At 41.1% G+C, this 21,798-nt stretch overlaps 1 protein-coding gene across 1 annotated transcript in view; it reads right to left on the bottom strand.

Annotated features, from left to right (window-relative positions):
• Mgat4d (MGAT4 family member D) overlaps positions 1-21,798 on the bottom strand; it is a 32,385-nt gene that overhangs the window by 3,559 nt on the left and 7,028 nt on the right. The window contains exons 5-10 of the mRNA XM_036187586.1: positions 19,948-20,081; positions 17,857-17,900; positions 14,763-14,861; positions 12,703-12,778; positions 11,114-11,228; positions 5,487-5,617 (exon numbers count right to left, since the gene is read on the bottom strand). Coding sequence (XP_036043479.1) covers positions 5,487-5,617; positions 11,114-11,228; positions 12,703-12,778; positions 14,763-14,861; positions 17,857-17,900; positions 19,948-20,081 — 599 coding nt within the window. The remainder of the gene's footprint in view (positions 1-5,486; positions 5,618-11,113; positions 11,229-12,702; positions 12,779-14,762; positions 14,862-17,856; positions 17,901-19,947; positions 20,082-21,798) is intronic.

The following is a 21,798-nucleotide window of genomic DNA, read 5'->3' as shown; positions in this document are numbered from 1 at the left end:
ACTTAGTAGATAGCACACACTGACTCTGAGGTCAAGACAATTGTCCTACTTCAGCCTCCTGTACTGGCTGGGATTACAGGTGTGAGCCACACAACTGTCTCTTCTCTCTTTTCAATAGCTTAGATGATTTTGGGGGATGTTTTCCTATCTATACAATGCTGTCAGAGTACATGATCACACCTTTGTTTTCCTGTATTCGTTAATTTTGCATCAAACTACATCCTCTAAAATCTCTTCTTAAATGGAAAAAGAATTTGATTACAGTACAAAATCTATCCTAAGTGGAAAAGCATTTGAATGAGTTCCATGGAAATAAAAATGGGAGACCATGTCATCACTGCTATTCAAAGCAAATCAGAGCTAAGACATGACCAAGAGGTAGAGGACTGGGCTAGTATGGGCCAGGCCCTGGGTTCTATCCTAAAAACAAACAAAAACATTTCAAATGATCATCACTACTCGAGAATCATTTATTATCATTTAAATTCAGAAAAGTAAATCTCAAAATTTCACATACAGGTTTAAAAAAAAAAATCCAGCAAATTTATTTCAATGTGTTCCTACCCAACACTAAAAGTATAAGAAAATATTTGATTAAGGAATCTTATAATAAGAGAAAAGTAGTTAAGTGTTTCTGTTTCTTCAGCTTAAACTAAATTAACATGGAATAAAATTGCTCAAATAGTTAACATATATGAAATATTTGACATAGTCTTAGAGATTTTCCAGTAGGAAAGCAATGTAACCTTCCTGTTCCCCTCCCCGACCCTGCCCCTAATTCCCCAACACAGCCTGGTGATAATTGTGGCTGAATCGGTTACACAAGGTAGTAAGAGAGATTGAATGTCTTGGCTAACTTGAGCTTGTCCACGTTTGCAAAGATTTATTTTATTTTGTGTGTCTGTTTTAGATGCATATGCAAGCAGTGCCCATGGAGATCAGAAGAGGACCCTGGATCCCCGAACCATTAGTGACAGGCCTTGTGAGCCAAGTGGGTGCTGGGCACCAAACCTGAGTCCTCTGGGTCCTCTGCAGGAACGAGTACCCTTAACCTTGAGTCATCCTGCACCATCTCTTCAGAGCCCTAAACCTTTTCTTTCTTCTTCTTTTTAAACTGTTATTAACTTTTACGAATTCTGAACCTATTGTGATACAAGACGAGGCTTTCCGCTTACAGATACCCACCACAGCCCTGCCCTCCTCTAGAGAGTTCCTTTCACAGCACAGGTGTATCTCATTTTGCTGAAGCCCAAGCTCTGTTCAATTCCCATTTGTCTAAAAGTTAATCATGACTGTTGTCACATGATTTCTGCACCCTGACTGACATTAGCACGTGGTTTTGTTCCTTAAGACTGCTTTTGTTTGGTTGGGAATTTTCAGATTTTGTTGTGTTGTATGGCAGGGTTTGTAAGGAACCTAGGGAGTCATACATGCTGGGCAAATGCTCCATCACTGAGTTATTTTGCCAGCCCTTCCATAAAAATTTAAATGAATAGATTATATTGCATGTAATTTTAATTTAAGTTAAATTTAAATTAAATTTTAAATCACTATTTTGTTTTAATTCACTGTTTAGTTGGGAATTTTTGTAGCTGTGTGTGTGTGTGTGTGTGTGTGTGTGTGTGTGTGTGTGTGTGAAAGAGAGAGACAGACAGAGACAGACAGCGAGAAAGAGACATACAGAGAGAGAGAGAGACAGAGACAGAGACTTTGACCGTGTAGCCCAGGTTGATCTCAACCTCATTCTGTAGCCCAAGTTTGCCTCCAAGTCATGATCTTCCTGCCTTGACCCTCCAGATGCTGAGCCTTGGCTTGCTTTCCTGTATCCCCTTTGGTCTTCATGTCAAGCTCATGCTGGAGATGCCTCCTCTTAGTCAGTTTTGTTTTGTTTTTGTTTTTGTTTTTGTTTTTGTTTAAATTCTCAGGCTGATGTATTGTTGAGTTGAGTGCTTGCTGAGCATAGGTAAGGCCCCAGGTCCAATACTCAGTATACTATTCAAAAAGTCCCAGGTGTTGCCAGGTGGTAGGGGGCACATGCCTTTAATTCCAGCACTTGGGAGGCAGAGCCAGGCAGATCTCTGTGAGGTCAAGCCCAGCCTGGTCTACAGAGTAAGATACAGGACAGGCCCCAAAACTACACAGAGAAACCCTGTCTTGAAAAACCAAAAACCAAACCAAAACAAAACAAAAACAAAAACAAAAACAAACAAACAAAAACTCCCAGGTGCTTCAGGATCCACAAACTCCTATGCAGACATGGCCAAGAACCACACCACACATAATCAATCGGCACAGAAATAGCATCAGGAAACCCCAGTCACAAAGATAGGAATCCCTTAAGGAGGTGGACCCTAAGTTCCTGTGGAACATGTGCTTTACCAAGAAGCATAATAATCAAGGCCTGAAGATGGTGCAGGCAAACAGCACAAAGGCAACCATGCATGTGCAGAGGCCATCAAAGACCTTGTGAAGTCCAAGGCAACCAGTTAAGCCCAAGACGCTAAGAGCCCCAACACAAACCCAGCCATCCTGCTTTCATTATTCATCACAAGCTTGAGAAACAGATTTCAGGCTACATGGCCAAGGTTTTCAGGCTCTGTCACAGGAACAGTGATTGAGGTTCCAGGTGTCAGCCCACCAGAAGAAAAACTCTCTGATGGGTATAACTTCATTAGGCAAGGCCACGAGGCTACAGACTCCAGAATATCTTTTGTTTCTGTTCTACCTTCGCATGTTTGCTGTTATAATATTTCCCTGATATCTGATATGATGCATACGGATGTGGGGAATCCCCCACTGCCTGTATTGTAGTGCGTTTATCTCTTGAAAACATCCCGATCTACTGGGTATTTATATATGTGGATTGTCAGGAAGATGATTCCTCCTTAAGCTCTATTGTCCAATTTATACAGAGTTTTGATAAATAAAAATAAATACTAGGATATGTTTCATAGCTAAGGCCTATGAGTTCTGTGAGGATTATGAGTGTCACTTAGGAGCTGCTTTAGAACACAGATCAGATTTATGATTTAGAAAAACATTCGAGTCCAGGAGCAAAGCTGGCTCAAATTTCCTTAATCTTAATGCAGAGAAATGCAGTCATAGGTTTCATATGCACCATTAGGTAAAACAAAGCTTCAAAATAGCTTTATATTAGACCAGATGCCTTGATAATGGTTTTTAAGATAAACATTTCCAGAAAACCAATCTGTAGTTCATAAAGACACTAGCTGATCTGTCTAGCTAGATCATAAATACAAGACAGCTCAATTATTGCTACCTGGCAAATAATTAATTCCTTGTACCTATTTATGACCTCAATTTGTGAAAATAAATTCTGATTAGTCAGGGCTACAGAGAATAATTTGACTCTGTAGCCCTAAAACAAGGGTTACAGGTTTTCTTGGATATTCAGGAGTTACACACAGGGCAGAAAGCACATTTTAAGATTTAAGTGTTATGTCATAGTACTGTGGAAAGTGCTGGCTGAGAAATATGGTAGCTCAAGGAGATTCACTTGAGCCTGAACTAGAGAATCTATGCCACCCCTAGTGTCTCTTTGTCTGAAACCTGGCACTCATCAGCCAACTCTGAGATCTATGACTTCTAATTACAGAGTATTAGTTCAAAATGTTTACATAGTCATGGGTTAGTTTGACTTGTCTTTACCCTGCCTGGGACATGTTTTTACTAATAATCATTCACTTGAGAAATGGTATGTAACCTCTTTATGACTCCTGTATTGCCTAAAAGACTTCGTTGAGTTATTTAAGTGGTGGGGGAGAGGAACAGGAGAGAATAAAGAAAGAATCTGTCAGGAGTGTGCTTGAATGTTTTCTCTCCCTAAAACCTCTCAGACAGGAAAGTCCTAGTTCGCGCCAACACCGTGGATTCCTCTCAAGCCCTGTGCTGCCTTGGGGCTGGTTCTCCACAGGCAGCATTATCAAAGCAAAGGTGAGACTGCAGCTCCAGCTCAGGCTCCCACAGGTGCCCAGGTTCCTGGGTACACATAGAAGGCTTCTGTCTGCCAATGTGAAGACAGACAGACTGATGTGACACATCTACACACTGTTTGCAGATAGTGCTATCAGTGATTTTACAAATAAACCTGAGGCAAGATCTGTTTTTAGAAAAAGCAGAAAAATATAAAACTCATCTGAACATTATTATTTGTTCTTGAAATGTTTGGATAGAACTCACTTATGAACAGGACTTGGACACTTCTTTCTCAGAGAGCTTCTATTTATTGTCTGAATTTCTGTCTTACACATAGGCTTATTCAGGTCATCCATCCCATCACGGATGAGTTTCGGCAGTGTGTGAGGCTTGCTGAGCTGCCATGTCCTTTCTACACTGAGGTTACATGTATGTAATTGGAGCATTCATTATCCTATTAAGGCCTGTGAATTGGTTACATGTAGCATTCGTTATCCTATTAACATTGAGGTTACATGTATGTAACTGTAGCATTCATTATCCTATTAACGTTGAGGTTACATGTATGTAACTGTAGCATTCGTTATCCTATTAACGTTGAGGTTACATGTATGTAACTGTAGCATTCATTATCCTATTAACGTTGAGGTTACATGTATGTAACTGTAGCATTCGTTATCCTATTAACGTTGGGGTTACATGTATGTAACTGTAGCATTCGCTATCCTATTAAAGCCTGCAAATTCTGTCGCTGTATTTTCTTGTTCTAAGATTGGTGCCTCTTGTCTTCTTTTTCAATTTATCAGAGTTGTTAGGAACTTATCAAGATCAGTTCTCTTTTCAAACTGAAGTCTGGCAGTCCCCGGTGGAACATCTGTGGAACCCCCAGGCCACTCGACAATCTGGAGCAGCAGCTCTGCTCTGAGGTCCAATACAGAACCCTTGCTGGCACTACCCTGACTTTTCTCGATGTCTTACACTATGCATGGGCTACTTTTCCCATGTAGAACCTTCAGTCTGCACCCTACATTTGGACTGAACACACACACCCACACACACTCATACACAGACACACATATACACAGTCATTTAAGAAAACATTTTGATAATCTGTCTTTGTACATTTGGACAATTTACACTTTATACAAATATTGAAATGCTTGAATTTATGTCTTTTTTTTCTGCTCTTTACCTCTGTACTTTTTTGTTGTTTTAGGGACTTGGATTTTTGTTGTTGTTGTAGTTCTTTGTTTTTGTCCCTGTGTTGTGACTTTTCTCAGCATTATTTTGGATCCTCATTCTTTCATTTAATATTATGGAGATACAGGCAGAATTTAGGACACAGAAGCTTAACGTTCTGCTGCACTCATCATTATTTTGCGAATAAAAATATTGCAGTGATTGTGTGACATGATGGTATTTTCTCAGTCTGTTTGATGTTTCTGTAGGGACACTCACACACACCGGGCCTCCCCACTTGCACACCCTCACTGGGACACTCACACAGGGTCTCCCCAGATCAGTTGCACACCCTCACCAAGGACACTTACAAGATGCTCTCCCAAGTTGCACATCCTCACCAGGAAAATGTCATTTAAGAGTATATCTATGGGCTTCACTTTGTAGAACATCAAGAAAAAATGTACGAAGTCAAGCAGGTCCTTCGATTGAAAGAGTTTTCCTGTGGAGAAAAGCAAACTTGTGAACATGTGTACAATATGAGCGCTGTCTGTTCCATACAAAGGAGCAAGCGTTCTGAGAACATGGTCACTCTCTTGTTTATATTTAGCAATGAACTTTAACCTGCCACAGAGGTTGGGAGACAACAAGAGAAAGCCTCACGTTTGCTTCAGAGTGTACCAAGGACTAGCAGTTCTAAAGGGACAGGTCTGTAAGAAACTTTACATCTGGCTGTTCTCCCAGGAAACCCATTTTGATCTCACACAAACCATTTGTCTCAATCACACGAAAGGCAATAGAATAGAACAAGTGAGAAGGCCACTGTCTCTCAGCTCTGTACACAGGGTCTTCACCTGATCTTGGTAACACTCAATGAACCTACTACATAGTAACTTTTAGTCCTAATCTTTTACTAAAATACTGTATATTTCAAAGTTTGCAAATTGTTTAATCAGGTATTTATAAGGTAGAATACTATCTTAGATTTGTGGTTCTTTGTTTTTGTTTTTGTTTTTATTTTGTTTTGTTTTTTGGGGTTTTTTTTTTTTTGTTTTTTTTTTTTTTTTTGGTTTTTCGAGACAGGGTTTCTCTGTGTAGCTTTGCACCTTTCCTGGATCTCGCTCCGTAGACCAGGCTGGCCTTGAACTCACAAAGATCTGCCTGCCTCTGCCTCCCGAGTGCTGGGATGGTTCTTAAAGATACACCATATTTTAAAAATTTGATCAGTTAGGCCCAGTGAGCTTTTCCCTCCATTACTCTGAGTCCTGAATTTTAAGGTGAAACTGAGAAGATTCAGTTGGATGCTTGTTTTAAAGTATGTAGCATAAAATAACTTGCCCATTTAGTAAGTTGGATGGACACATACTACGTTTTTGAGTTTTGGGTTTTTTGTTTTGTTTTGTTTTGTTTTTGTTTTTGATTTTGAGGCTATGTGAAACATTTAATATGAAATGTACAATTGTGTTTCTGCTGTTAGCTGATGTTGAATTGAATGATGAAGATGGTTAATTTATGTCCCCTTCTGTTATCAGCGAACTGCAAAATCCTATTTAGCATGGTCATGTTTCTGGCTTCCAGAGTAACAAAAATTAAGGCTGTGTGAAATAAACTGAAATAAGTCTTTAGAGTCACATATGTGAGTGCTTCTTGTTCAGGGTGCTCTCTCAGTGATGAGAACATAAATTCTCCTCTCTCTCCCTCTCCCTTTCTCTTTCTGTCTCTGTCTCTCTCTCTCCCCTTACTGCTGACAGTGAAGTTCTTGGAGGATTTTGAGTTCTCAGAATAATGCAGCTGGAGTACCATTTCTCCTCCAGGTTTTCCACTGAGCGTTGTGGTTATTTGTACTTTTTCTTAATTTCACCAAGGCTGAGTGAAACACATTTGAGCTCTTAAAATGTGACAGGAAATTTGGGAAAGAAATGTGATTGAGTGCGCATATGAGGAACAGATAGGCCTTCTTACCATCCAGAGGAAATTACTTTATACAGACTCCTGAATGCCCACGAGAGGGTGGGTGGGTGCCAGAGACACTTCGAGGAGAAAGGCAAATTGGTGGTAGAGGCGCCTGAGGCCAAGTGCACTCAGGTTTTCTAAGGGGGGGGGGGGGGGGGGGGGGGGGGGGGAGCAAACCCAGTGCCCTCTTTCCTGCTGTAGCAGAAAGCTGGAAACAGTAAGAAGCTGATTAGAGATGGACATTAATCAATGAGAGTTTGAAGCATGGCTTTGAAGGTAAAAAAATGTAAGGAACAAAAAAAGGCTTATCACACCATCTGTGATTGAGGTATCAGGATAGGACTTGGAGTCTAGCATGTGCTGTGGATATCGCTCTGTGTAAATAAAGTTCTGATTGGCTAGTGGCCAGGCAGGAAGTATAGGCGGGACAAGAGAGAAGAGGATTCTGGGATGTAGAAGGTTGGAGAGAGACACCGCCAGCCGCTACCATGAGAAACAACATGTAAAGACACTGGTAAGCCACAAGCCATGTGGCAAAGTATAGACTAACAGAAATGGGTTAATTTAAGAGAGAAGAAGCAGATAACAAGAAGCCTACCACGGCCATACAGTTTGTAAACAATGTAAGTTTCTGTATGCTTTCTTGGTTGGGTCTGAGCAACTGTGGGACTGGCGGGTAAGAGAGATTTGTCCTGACTGGGCAGGCAAAAAAACTCTAACTACAAATGGCGCCCAACGTGTTGACAAGAATTTCCACCTAAAACCTGAGAAAAAAGATTCTAAAACGGAGCTAAAAACAGCTTCCTAGTTGGCTCTCTCAAGTTAGCGGCAGCCTGACGGTTTGAGCTACTATGGCAGGTTCCTGGCGTGTTTCTGGGCTATGCGCTGCTTTGATAGAACTGCTTCTGATAGTTGATGGTACTCCAGACCCAGAGCTGTCGGTAAACTGTACCACTGCCATGTTGGGAAGCTGAGGTGGACAGAGCCAACAGCCACAACATTGTTTCAATCTTACAAAGATGGATATTACACAGAGAATCTGGTTTATGTTGTCTTTGGGATTTTTAACTGCAGAAAAAGATTTGATCGTAAAAGCTGTTGAGTTAAATAAATATGTAAATTTTAAAGGTACCTTGACTTCAAATTTTGGATATAAGGATATGTTGCTTTGGAAAAGAGTCTCTGCTTTTGTTTCCACAGAAAGCCAGAGGCTGTAGATTTGTTCCAGATTAAGATACATCAGGTTTGATCAGCCAAGACCACCTGAAAGGTCTCTGATGACACCATGGCCCAGATGATCTGACATCCAGAATGGTTTCAAGACAACTGGCTCAGAGGTTCACCCTAATGGACGACTCCATAATCCTAAAATTTTCTTTGTATCCCCATAAGATACAGCGCCCCCCTCCAGCAGGAAGTAGTAAGAAAAACTACACCCACATTCCCAAAATTATCAAGCTGGCTTTGGAGATGGAATTGGCTCACTCCTTCTCTAAACCCAAGCACATTGTTAAAATAAAAGATTAAGAGCTTCTTGTGTCCCAAATCAAAAGAGCCCTCTGGTGTGGGACAGAAAAAAACCACTATTTTATTTAAAACAGGTTGATTATAAATACAATCTCTAGGGGGTATGATATAGATATGATAGGATAAAAGGGTAGATTAATAAACTTACTTCTAAAAGAACAACAACTCATTTAAAATGTTTTACATTAGTATAGATTTTAGTCTATTGATACAAACTTAAAGTTAATTTTGTTATACTGTGTGTATATTTCTAATCGTGTTTAAGGCATTATGTTTGTATAGCTCGTTTTAAATTAAAATGAATAATTAAAAATAGATTAATAATTAGTCATCTATGATAATCATACTCGTAGCCATGTTAGTTAAGTCTTCTAGACTATACATAAACATATTTCAGATAGATAGGTAATCTTCAAATACTTCAAAGATCTACAAAATATGGCATTTAAAATACTTTTAAAATTTAGACTTTCTGGACAGTGAGACATGTCTGCTCCTGGCAGCACCGATTTACTTCAGAGAGGAGGATGGGCATTGAAGACACTTCATATGGAGTTTATCTTTACCTTGGCCAAAATAGCCATTTGGGCAAGAAACTGTTCTTGCCTGGACTACTTGATCAACTGGACATGCAGGACCCATAGAAAGATGACCACTGAACTTTGCTTGACAAAATGGTCCTTCAGGTTCCTGCTTTACAGAAGAAACTGCCAGACATTCTACAGGACACTGAGAGAAGTGACCAAGAGACTCTAGCCCTGTGGGCTAAAGATAGATGCCCCAACTTTACAAAGGAACATTAGGTGACTGTCCAGGCTGCCAGCTGTCTCTGTCTACTCTTGCAAGACTCCTAAAAAATGTTTACATCCTTCTCCCGATTCTCAGGTAATATTATATCCTTCTGAGGTCTTTGATGTAGTTGAAGACTAGATAGTTATAATTTCCTCAATTATGATAAAAGATAAGTTAGATATAAAACCTTAGACTCACAAATATAAGATAGATAGGATATCTTCTTTAATATTGTAACTGTAATTCTTGCTTGATAATTGTTTTGTTATATGTAATTGTACTATGTAAAAGTTAAAACCTTCCTTAAAAAAAAAAAAAAAGAAAAGGGGAAGTGCTGTGGATATCGCTCTGTGTAAATAAAGTTCTGATTGGCTAGTGGTCAGGCAGGAAGTATAGGCAGGACAAGAGAGAAGAGAATTCTGGGATGTAGAAGGCTGGGGAGACACCACCAGCCGCCGCCATGAAAAGCAACATGTAAAGACACTGGTAAGCCACAAGCCATGTGGCAAAGTATAGACTAACAAAAATGGGTTAATTTAAGATAGAAGAAACAGATAACAAGAAGCCTACCACGGCCATACAGTTTGTAAACAATGTAAGTTTCTGTATGCTTTCTTGGTTGGGTCTAAGCAACTGTGGGACTGGCGGGTAAGATAGATTTGTCCTGAGTGGGCCAGACAAAAAAACTCTAACTACAAGCATGTGCTGAGCATATACTGTCCAACTAGGGTATAACCCTGGACCCTAAGCATTCTTCTACATAAAAAACTGGGGCTGGAGAGATGGCTCAGAGGTTAAGAGCACTGCTTGTTCTTCCAGAGGTCCTGAGTTCAATTCCCAGCAACCACATGGTGGCTCACAACCATCTGTAATGGGATCTGGCGCCCTCTTCTGGTCTGTGGGTATACATGCACACAGAATACTGTATACATAATAAATAAATGAATCTTTAAAAAAAAAACTGATAGTACATACTTGTCACTGAACATGTGTGTACTCATAGCACACAATTTTATGTTTTTATAATATGTGTATATATGTTAATTTGCTCATTTATATTGTCTACCTAAAAAAAAGATCAAAATATTTTTTACCTATAGTTCAGGTGTACCAATCTGGCTTTACCATTAAAGTCATCTTATCCATACAGGCATTAGGCCATGCCTTTCCACTTAGTATGATAACAAACTATTTGATATGTTCTTTAAAAGTTCGTGGTGGCGCATGCCTTTAATCCCAACACTCAGGAGGCAGAAGCAGGCAGATCTCTGTGAGTTCGAGGCCAGGCTGGTCTACAAAGCAAGTTCCAGGACATGCACCAAAACTACACAGAGGAACCCTGTCTTGAAACAAAACAAAACAAAACAAAAAAAGTTTTAAGACTATTTTGTGCTAACTAACAGACAGACAGACAGAAATGCAAACCCTTACTCTAAGCAGAGGGTGTTGGTACACACCCATAATCCCAGCTCTGAGGACAAGGCAGAAGGATTAAGATTTGAGGTCCAGCCTGATTGAGAGTTCAAGGCCAACCTTAGCTACATAACAAGAGGCGAAAAAGAAAGAAAGAAAGAAAGAGAGAAAGAAAGAAAGAAAGAAAGAAAGAGGAAGGGAGGAAGGAAGGAGGAAGGAAGGAGGGAAGGAAGGAAGATAGAAAGAAAAAAAGAGAAAAAGAAAGCAAGCGAGCTTAATCCAACATGATTTGACACAACAGACTACGGCTTACCTATAAATCCAAGTACTGAAAACTCAATATACAACCAGTTTTTTGAAGTGAGACTATTTACAAAATCTTTCATTTTTGTAAAATACATCTGTCTCGCTATGATATCATCTTCTAGCTAGAGGAAAAAAGCCAAATACAAAAAACAGCATTAATACTGACTCCTTAAATTAATATTATCTCAAAGACAAAAAATACTTTCAATAGAACACACTGGAAATGTCCTTGATGAGATGGTAATCTTTCGTTCAATTCATTAAGGCTATTTTTCAGTTAGTCAAATTTTGTTCTCTGATTATGAGAGTAATCAGATCTAAAAGTGTCTTTTTCTCTCCTAACTGCTAACCCAGAACAGTCTACTTAAGTCCTCTTTGAGACTTGTTTGAACTCATTTTAATTCTCATCAACATTTCAGCTTCTAATTAAGATGATTCTAGTCCATTCTGGTTGTTCTAACAAGATTCCATAGGCTGGCTTATACACAACAGTAAAGTTGTTAATTCTAGCAGTTCTAGACTCAGGGGAGTCCAGGATCCAGGTGCTAGGAGACGAGGCGCCTGCTGACGCTCAGTCTTCATGGAGGTCTTACTGTGTTCTCTGGCAGAGAGAAGAGGCCTTCTGTATAAAAACGCTAGTCCCAATCATTAGGATTCTGTCCTCAGGACCAAATTAGATCCCAAAGGTCCTACAGCTTTATATGTACCACCCATCTGAGAACCAGGACTTCAGCACAGTAACTCAGGGCAGAGACACAAACATCCAGAGAACAGTGGACACAAACGTGCTCTGCTTCTGAGGTAATGCTGCCAGCGTCTGTCTGTAGCTGCTATGGTCCTTTACTGAGAGGTGGCAGGAAGGAGCTGCCATTCCCACTCACACCTGGCTGGTCAGAAGCATGCCGCCAGGATCCTTAGAAGGAGGCTACCCTGGGGAAGGGGGTGAGGGTGAGAGCTCTCTTTCTTGATTTTATGTGCAAGGAGCTTCCCACATCAGCCCCATCAGGAGGGCACACACCAGAACCTTGTCCCAGAGTGAGAAGAACTCGGCTGCAGCTGATGTTCCTCTACTCCAACACTGAGCAAAAGGAGTTGTTTTTCCTTCAGCCTTTCTCCAGCCTCCCTCTGCCCTCTCCTGATACTTGTGAAAACTTCACAAGGGCACAGTTTTCTTTGTAGTGAGGTATGTGCTCTTTGTGGGGGCCACGCCACTGTCCGGCGATCCCAAGTGACTGAGAGGAGATGAATGCTCATGAAGGACTCACTTGTCCAGCTACACTAGGGCAGTGTGAGAGGGAGGCTGTGGTGCAGTCTGGGCGGGTCTACAGTAGGAGCTACAGTAAGGCTTTAGCCAGGGACACAGGGCAGGCAGTTCTGTGTCCTCCCAGGAACCTTTCCAGTTTGTGACCGCTAACTTTATTCTCCTGCTACAGGAAACACAGCAATCTTAAGCTTCCTCCGGGCACACTGATTTCAGAAATATTTCCTATTTGCTTGGCTACAGACTAAGGCAGAGAAACACGAGGAGAAAGGAATCAAAGGAAGCATGGAAAAAGTAAAATTCTCATTTAAAATTCATGTCTAACAAGTTTTCACCTGTAAGTAATATGTGGCCTTGGGTTGGGCATACAGCATCAAAATACAATAATCCAATGCTTGTTTTATTTGCCAACTAAAAATAAATAATAAAATCTGTTAATGTTCATTATAGCAGATTAATTTACAAGCATATTTCAGTAATTAAATAACACCTTTACATTTTCTGACAGAACCATACAGACAGTAAATAAAAAATGAATATATTTATACTAAGGTTATACTAAAAAGCTTCTCTACTGAGTGAGCAGTACCTGGCTCTGCTTAACTAGAACAAGTATGGACTACATATTTTGCATTTTAGCTAAATTTTTATGTCCATGCGGTTAGTTTACTGTCAGCTTGACAAAAAACTGGAGTTACTTAGGAAAAGGGATCCTCAGCTGAGGAGCTGTCTTCATTAGATTGGCCCGTGGGCAGTTGTGGGGGTATTTTCTTCATTAACAGCTGCTGCTGGATGGCCCAGCCCACTGTGGGCGGTGCCACCCCTGGGCAGGCGGTCCTAGGCTGCACCGGAAGGTAACTGAGCAAGCGCTGGAGATGAACACTTGTGGAACACTGTCAGCAAAAGAAGCCCTTTCCTCCTCGAAGGTGCTTTTGGTCAGTGCTTTATCACAGCAACAAACAGCAAACTAAAATATCACATAAAAGTATTTAGAAATCTGACTGTACTTTATTAGCAAATAGGACACTAGGCCGTGTCCTGGAGATACAGGAACAGGACACTTCTTGTCCTGGGGTCTCAGTGACTATTAAAACAGAAATGGGTAAATGAGCACAATTAGATTGTGTTGGGTAAAGTCATCAACAGTGAAGATCATTGTACGACAAGATGGGAAGAGCAGAAAAGTGGAACAGAAAGAACGAGGACAGAGCGTGTAGCTGAGATACAGTGCTCAGGCCTGACACATGCAGGAGCTAGCAACCTCAGGTACAGAGCAGGGAGGGCTGGGGCCCCTGGGGAAGCAGGGGTGCTGGAGACCATCCACAGCATGAAGGGTGTCTAAGGACATATGGGAAGCATCGGACTTGATCTCATATGAAAGATAGAGTCTTCTGACCATGGAGAGGGAGTCTAAGAGAAGACAGACAGAAATATGCCTGTGCCAGAGCAGGCCTGAGTCAACCCAGGGCAGTGGAGTGGGCTGGGGAGAATGGTGCCCAGGCTGTCAAGGGAAAGGACAGAGACAGACAGGCTGCAGGCCAGCAAAGGCCTGGGACCAACGTAGTGATAAACAAAAGCCCTGTGTAGTGTGAGAGTCAAGCACACCACATATCATATAACACCATTCAATAGATAATAGGTTCTTGGGGAAGGGATTTCTCCTGAGATTTTTGGAAAGCCTTTCTCTTTATTTTTTAAATTTATTTATTTATTTTGAATCCTTTCCCTCCAGTCCTCCTGCTCCCTCCTCCCTCTGCCCCCTCAATCCAGTCCTCCTCTGTATCCAGGCAAAAAGGGGTAAGCCTCCCATGGGCACCAGAATTTTTTTTTGAGAAATCAACTCAATATATTTCTCACAATACTATATTTATTACCAGAAATATATAATCATTTGTGCGCATACAAAGGCTTCAACTTTCTATTATTCTTTCATAAATACTGTTGTTTTATTCTTGTAACTTCCAAATTATCTGGTTTGTCTATTAAACACTGTGAATCTACACTATTTCAATGAATGTACTGACAAAGTGCAGGAAATTAGGGGGAAATGACTAAGAAATGCATGGGAAAGCTGGGAGTAGCTTCCAGGAGCAATGAGCTCCCCCACCTCCTTCACTGTGCCTCGACTAAGCATTGTAAACATGAGCAAAGCATCCTCAGCGGTGTGCTGGCAAATGTTACCAACCAATTCAGAATGGGAAGGGCGCAGTTCCTCCTATGTGTCTTTTGCCCATTTTCTTTGAATAATTCTATGGCTGATTTTATGCTACCAACTAAATGTCATTGAACTATGACTTAGAATGTGATTCACAGACAATCCTTGGTGGCTTCCTCATGATACTCTCAGGTCCCCATTCCAGGACATCAGCTCTTTCAGGTCCGTTCTTTGACCCACCTTTCTGAGTCCACCCTTGCCTTGTCCAGTGTGCTCGGATAAAACAAGGTGGGTATTGAAATGACTTCCAAGGACCCAGACTGCACCTGCCTTTTGAATCTAGAAACAGAAGTACAGGGAGGCTGAATACCAATACAGCTGAATGTTTTAACAAACTAATGCAGATACTTAAAAATATGTGCTCTGTGATTTGGATTATCTCACAGGTTGCTACCTAATACCAATAACACGCAAGTACTATTTCCTAGCCAAAATATTTATAAACTAATGAAAGATATACCAAAAAAAAAAAAAAAAAAAAAAAAAAGACTAAGACATATGGGCCAGCAAGATGGCTCAGATGGCTCAGTGGGTAGAGACACTCGTCACTTGTCCCACAAGGCCAGTGGCCCAAGTTCTCTCTCTGGAACCCACATAAAAGCAGATGAGAGACCCAGTTACCAAAGAGTTGTTTACTGCCTTTCATGCCCAAACTGTGGCATGCATGACGCCATAGCATGAACACAGAAAAAGATATAAAACATTTAAAATTTAGAATGCAAAATATAAAACAAATTTCCTGCTGGATTGTAGATACTGTGAATTTTCTTAAGATGGTCAAAGGCATCCTCCGACAGTCAGGAGGAGAGAGGCTAGGCTACAATAAGAAAGCAGCTATACGAAAACAGTTGGGTCAGATCACTTTCCAAACAGATACATTTCCGTCTACTAAGACCCCTGCTCAGCAGCAGTGCAGTTTCTGAAGTTAGTCCACATGGCTAGCCAGACTTGGCCCCACTCACCTCTCCTGCCCACTGGGCTATGTGGATGTTTTAACATGACTATGGCTGGTCCTCCTGTCTCTGCCTCCAAAGTACCAGGATTATTAGGTCTGCTCTGCCCACCTTCTACTGTGAAAAACTTAAAGAATTAATTCTAATATTCCCTCGGAGAGTAGAAACTGCTGGTACAGGAGAAAAGAGGAGTGAGAATAAGTGATAGAGTGTCTAATTTTAAAATGAAATTGCGCAACTTGAAGACAGGTACAGGAGTTGTGTACAGTAGAGGCAACTAGAGATCACACGAAATTTCAGTGTTGGCACTCCCAGGAAGCTTGGACTGCAGAAGTTAATATGAAGTTTACACTGCAGACCACGTCACCCAAATCCTAAGGCATCAAAGGTCAAATAACTTCCCATTTGGTGGTATAATTTCCCTTTACTGATGGAGAGAGATTTAGTCTCTTGCAATCCTGGGTGGTGGTAGTTTTCTAGGATTTTCTGAAATATTTCTGTTACATCCAAAGTCCTTGAGGTGACTTTTCCAGAATTGACGGTCACCACTATACACGAATAGTTTTCCTCACAGTCATATGTAAGGGGGAGACTTGCAGTAATACGCTTTTGTATATGTTATTCTGGAAGATCTGGGAAAGATGCTGAATGGTATGAAATTAAACACAAATTGAAATGTATACATTCACATTAACTGACATATAACAACTGAGAAACAATCACTTAGAAAAACGTTGTGTTAGGGATTGAACCCAGGATTGCCAACAAAACACAGCCCAAATCTCGTCACTAATTTTTGAAATTATTGATTCTATTAACGTGTTCATTTGGAATGATGGAATCGAGCTGGGGAGATGGTTCATGGGGTAAAAGGGTCTGCTGTGCAAGCATGATCACCTGAGTTTGGATCCCAGAACCCACTAAAAGCCAGGCATGTCTGTGTGTACCCCTGTAACCCTGGTGCTGTGGAGGGCAGAGGTAGGAGCCTTCCTGGGCTTGCTGGCTATCATTCTAGCTCCAGGTTCAGCTGAGCACCCTCAGAGCTATATGGTAGAAAGTGATGAAACAGGAAGCCTGAATCCTCCCCTGGCCTCTGCATGCGTACAGGCGGCACACACACACACACACACACACACACACACACACACACACACGCACACGCACCACTGCATACAAACACACCACACCCATACACATATATTAATTCACACAAAATAAAATAATTGATTTATTGCATTGTCACAATTTAAGAATAATTATTCAAAGTGCCCTGCATTAACATCAACACTATTATCAACCCTAGAATCGCCTCTGAAATTCCTCACATAATTTCCTTATGTTCTTTATTTTCAGCTATAAAACAGCAATTTCTGAAGCCACTGATTTTTACACGTGTGTGCTCTGCTTGTGTGTATTCATGTTCCTATGTTTGTGCGTGTGTGCAGAGGCCTGAGCCAATGTGGGTTGTCTTCCTTCTGTATCAAGGCAGGATCTCCCACTTCATCTTAGAGAGCTCACCAACTCAGTTAGTCTGGCCAGGAAGCTTGCTCAGGGGTTCCATCTCTGCCTCCTACACACTGGATTACAGGGGGACTACTATTCCCATGTGGCTTTTTTATTTTTCTTTCTTTCTTTTTTTTGTTTTTGTTTTTGTGTTTGTTTTTGTTTTTCGAGACAAGGTTTCTCTGTGTAGTTTTGCGCCTTTTTCCTGGAACTCACTTGGTAGCCCAGGCTGGCCTAGAACTCACAGAGATCCGCCTGGCTCTGCCTGCCAACTGCTGGGATTAAAGGTGTGCGCCACCACTGCCCGGCCTTTTTCTTTTTCTTAATGTGGGATCTGAACTCTGGTCCTCAGACTTGCAAGGCAAGTGCTTTACCAGCTGAGCCATCTCTGCAATCCCCAATGATGTTATCTCTGAAACTATAGAGCAAGTTCTAAGTGTTCACTACATCGGATAATGGTTTTCTTTTCACTTGTGATCTTGACAAACCCTACCCACTTGTTTTTGTCTTAGCCACGTCAACTTCTAAATGGAGTAAACAAAGACAGAATGCATCACTGCTGGCTACACTCCTGTTTGCTAGAGTCAGCTCAGTGGCCAGGGTTATGGCCCTGATCAATAGAAAACTGCAAATTCCTTAGCTTCGGACAGAATCTCTCCATGGCTTATCATACCTCCCTACTTAACCTCAAGTATCTATGCTCCAAGTACACTTGAAGTTCCAAAAGTCTTGCACATTGCCCTTTTGAGCTCTGTGCCTTTCCAGTGGACTCTGTACCAAGCATGAGCTCTCTTTTCTGCCCCAGGAAGAGTACTTACTTTGTTTTAACCATGTCAACAACAGAATTTAAATAACCATCAGTCTAAAAAAAAGAAAAGAAAAATCACTGAAATTAAAGATGCCTCATGGTTCTATCAAGACAACACTTTTGTTTGCTACATGGAATTTATGTGTGAAATATCATCATGCCCTAATAATTTCTAGTGTTTTCACTTTCTAGGAGAAAATATATATATAATATACACATTTATTTTAAAGAACATTTACTTGGATACAGAAACTACTGCACACTTCTCCACATGTCAAAGTATGGAATGTTACATTAATCAGACTTATAATTGTATATCCACTCTTACACATCTAAAATGAAACACCTTCGATTTATTTTGTGTCTGACATTCATTCTGAGCTTAGCACCACTCCAGGCACAGGTTTGAATTTATATTAGCTAATATCAGCCTCAAAAGACCTGCAACATAAAGAATACTATCAGCCTGACTTTACAGATGAAATGAGGCACAGAAAAGCTCCCAGGACCGCCAAGGTCATGTGGCAGGGAGCAGAGCAGCTGTTACTGGAGGATGACCACACAGGCACAGTCTATGTTCCTGGTTAGAATGCTAGGTCCTCATACTGTCACTGTGCCCCAACACTTGCCTATCTCCTAAGAACAAGTTACCAGAATTTGAATTTTGAAATGTGATATATGTTGCCAACTCCTCCTCACAAAAGTCTATGAGACTAATACACAATTCTTTATAGTTTTACTCAAATTGTCAAAATAAAATCATGATTACTTTATGGGTTTGGGTGAAAAAGAATCTGATGTAGCCACTGTAGAGTCCTACACCTGAGTCTATTAGCTCCTGGGCAATATATCTTCTTTAAGCTCTCATCCACGCCTCCCTTCAGAGCTCAGGGATACGTACCCCCAAGGGGAGGCAGGAAGAGTGGAAGGGCCAGAGGGGATGGGGACACCAAAAAAACAAGGCCCTCTTCAGCAACATAAGCCAAGTTAATATGAAATCCCAGAGACTGAAGTAGCATGCACAGGGCCTGTGCGGGTCTTCTGACCCTTGTGCCTTTTCATGGGTCCTTTTCCTTCTGTTGGTTTGTCTTGTCCAACTTTGATGTGATAGTTTTTGTTTTATCTTATTATATTTTAAATGAATGAATGAATAAATGAAAACCTAGTGACTTGGGTAAAGGTTAACAACTGAACTGTCATTTATACCTGCTGGGAAAGTAAAATCAGTTCTCTCCAATGCAGCAACACTGGGTACATCCACCACTCATGGGCAGGAGTAATTGACCAACTTAGAATGGACTCCACAGTGGTTTGTTTGTTTTTTGGTGTGTGTGTGGGGGGGGGTGTGGTTTTATTTGGTGTTGTTTGTTTTGGGGGGTGTTTTATTTTGTTTTCTTGTTTTTTGGGGGGTTGTTGTGTTGAACTTCTGTTTGTTTTTGAGAAAGAACTTAATGTAGGGTAGCTATGTGGGGAGGATCTGGAAGGACTTCAGGGAGGGGAAGAATTTAATTAAAATATGATTAAATCTAAACATCATTTTAAATAATAAAAAATAAAAAAGGAGACAGGTGCTTTAATAAATAAGTAAAATCAGGACTGTGACACACACTTTACAGAGATGTTATGCAGGTTATAAATGATGTCTAGAACAATTCTGCACAACCCCTCAGGCCTAGGAAGGAACCTTCAATTAACAGTAGCTACCAGAACTTAATAATGCATATACTTACCTTTTATTGAGTTAGTCAGGTTTTTATCACTTCAGTAACAATTTCAATATTCTATTTGAAATTCAACAATTACATTATTGAATTTATAATTAAATTGAATAATTTTTGTATTTTATTGAATGTAAGCATCCTATGTTAAATGAAATTTGGTTTTAAACAATCTTATGGATCTCACATAAGATTCATGTTTCCATACACAGTCTTTCCCAGTGGTAGCAAGTAAGTACTAATATTTTACCTAGACTCTCCAAGGTGTCTGTGGGGTGCTTCCTTTAAGTGAAAAAACAAAATCCTGATGGAATAGTGACTGCTGTTGAGGGGGGTTTAGAGGCTACAGAGAGGGATAAAGGAACCTCCGTTCCCATACATACGTCAGCGACAGAGACAATCACCACAGAGTCCTCCTCTTCCTCAGGCGTCATTCTGGACAGAACAGAAGTCAGCGTTTGCTTCAGGTAGGTGTGGTTCCTTCTGTCAATGGTGGTGATCCCCAGCGCGAAAGTAACTGTAACAGTCCAAACATGGAGCGGGCCGTGCTTGGCCGTCACGTCACCTTACCCGTGAGTGAGAAAGTTCTGCTTTTCATTTTCTGCCGTCTGCAGTGCACTGAGAATGAGTGGGCTAGACTCCAAAGTGTTCTCATGTTGGAGAAGAGAAAATAAAATGAAACATTTCCCACTGGTTAATACAGCTTTTACCTATCTACCTTGGTATGCATCGTCCCACAAGGGCTGGTTCTCCCTCTTCTTTCTGAAAAGGCGCTGGAGTCCCACGTGGGACAGGTACTCTGAAATATTGTCATTTGTGGAAACCCTGAGTGACGTCATTTCTAAATGGTTTGATGGGATAAATATGTATCTCAAATTGATTTAGGCACTGTCATGAGGAAAGCATAGAGAAGCACAGCCCTCACCCCATCTGCATGACCTAGATGGGAGCTGAGCTAAACGGGCAGTCTTGTTCACCCTAGAGCAAGTGCACACCAGCCTTTTCAGCTCTGGTTTCCTCGCTTTTATATTTAGTTTAGGCTACCTTTATTCATCATGCCTAAAATCTTATGTATTTTTCCTATTGCCTTTCAACTTCTACTATAAAACTATCATTTACACACACACACACACACACACACACACACACACACACACACACAATATTCAAAATGCTCTGAAGGCTCTTAGGGGGATTTTGATGGAGTTAGAGATATCTACAATGTAAGCTCAAAAAAATCCCTTTATTGTCTCTCAGCCTCTGTTCCATGCGTCTAAGACAGGGTAGGAAGTGATTAGCCTCTCTGCACTGGCTTCTGGGGACTAAGCAAAGTAATGGAAAACAAGAGTTTAGTTTGGGAAACAGTAAGAATTTAGTAGATGTTAAACAGTGTCTCAGAGCACCACTATCTCCACACTCCAGGCCTGGATAATATGTCAGAGGCATGTGATGCGTACTTATTCCTGATACATAGCTTGTCTGGGGACTGGCAAACCTTTTCTCTGAAGGGTCAGACAGGACAGACTTTTGGCTGTCTCCGTCGCAGCCACTCAGCTCTGCCACTGTAGTGCAAGAGCAGACATACATGAACATGGTTCTGTCCCAGCAAAGCCTTATGTAGAATCCGGCAGCCTGGGAGCCTGACCCCAGGTGACCCGCTCACTGGAACAAAGGAGACATGGGGGAATGTCAGACATTCTCAAGTTTGGCTCAGTGTCTCTGGCTGCAGTGCTGATGAATCTGAACTCATGCTTCCAAGCTGATCTCACACGGCCTCTCTTCTGCATGGAGTAATGACGCCTGGCTGTAACTCCAGGGCTCAGGAGGTAGAAACAAAGGCACTATTGTACATACATATTGTGCAGCCTAGGGTACATAGTGAGACCCTGTCTAAAAAGAAAAGACCCACAAATAAATAGATAGATAGATAGATAGATAGATAGATAGATAGATAGATAGATAACTAACCATCCTCTCTTTGGAAACCATCTTTTGCTGATACTGGTCATAAGGCGGTGGGAAGGATAGGATGATCACCAGGTATCAAGTTGTTTGTCCACACAAGGAAAACCTATGGTGATACTTTGAACAAATAAAGCTTGCCTGAAGATCAGAGGACAGAGCTAGCCACAGAGTTAGCCATAGAGGTCAGGCAGGGGTGGTACACACCTTTAATCCTAGCATGCGAGAGACAGAGATCCATCTGGATTCTGTGAATTCAAGGCCACACTGGG

This window comes from Onychomys torridus, chromosome 5, assembly GCF_903995425.1.
Source record: "Onychomys torridus chromosome 5, mOncTor1.1, whole genome shotgun sequence".
Lineage (NCBI taxonomy): Eukaryota > Metazoa > Chordata > Mammalia > Rodentia > Cricetidae > Onychomys > Onychomys torridus.
The sequence above is the reverse complement of the archived record's forward strand: the minus strand, read 5'-3'. Positions and strand labels throughout refer to the sequence as shown.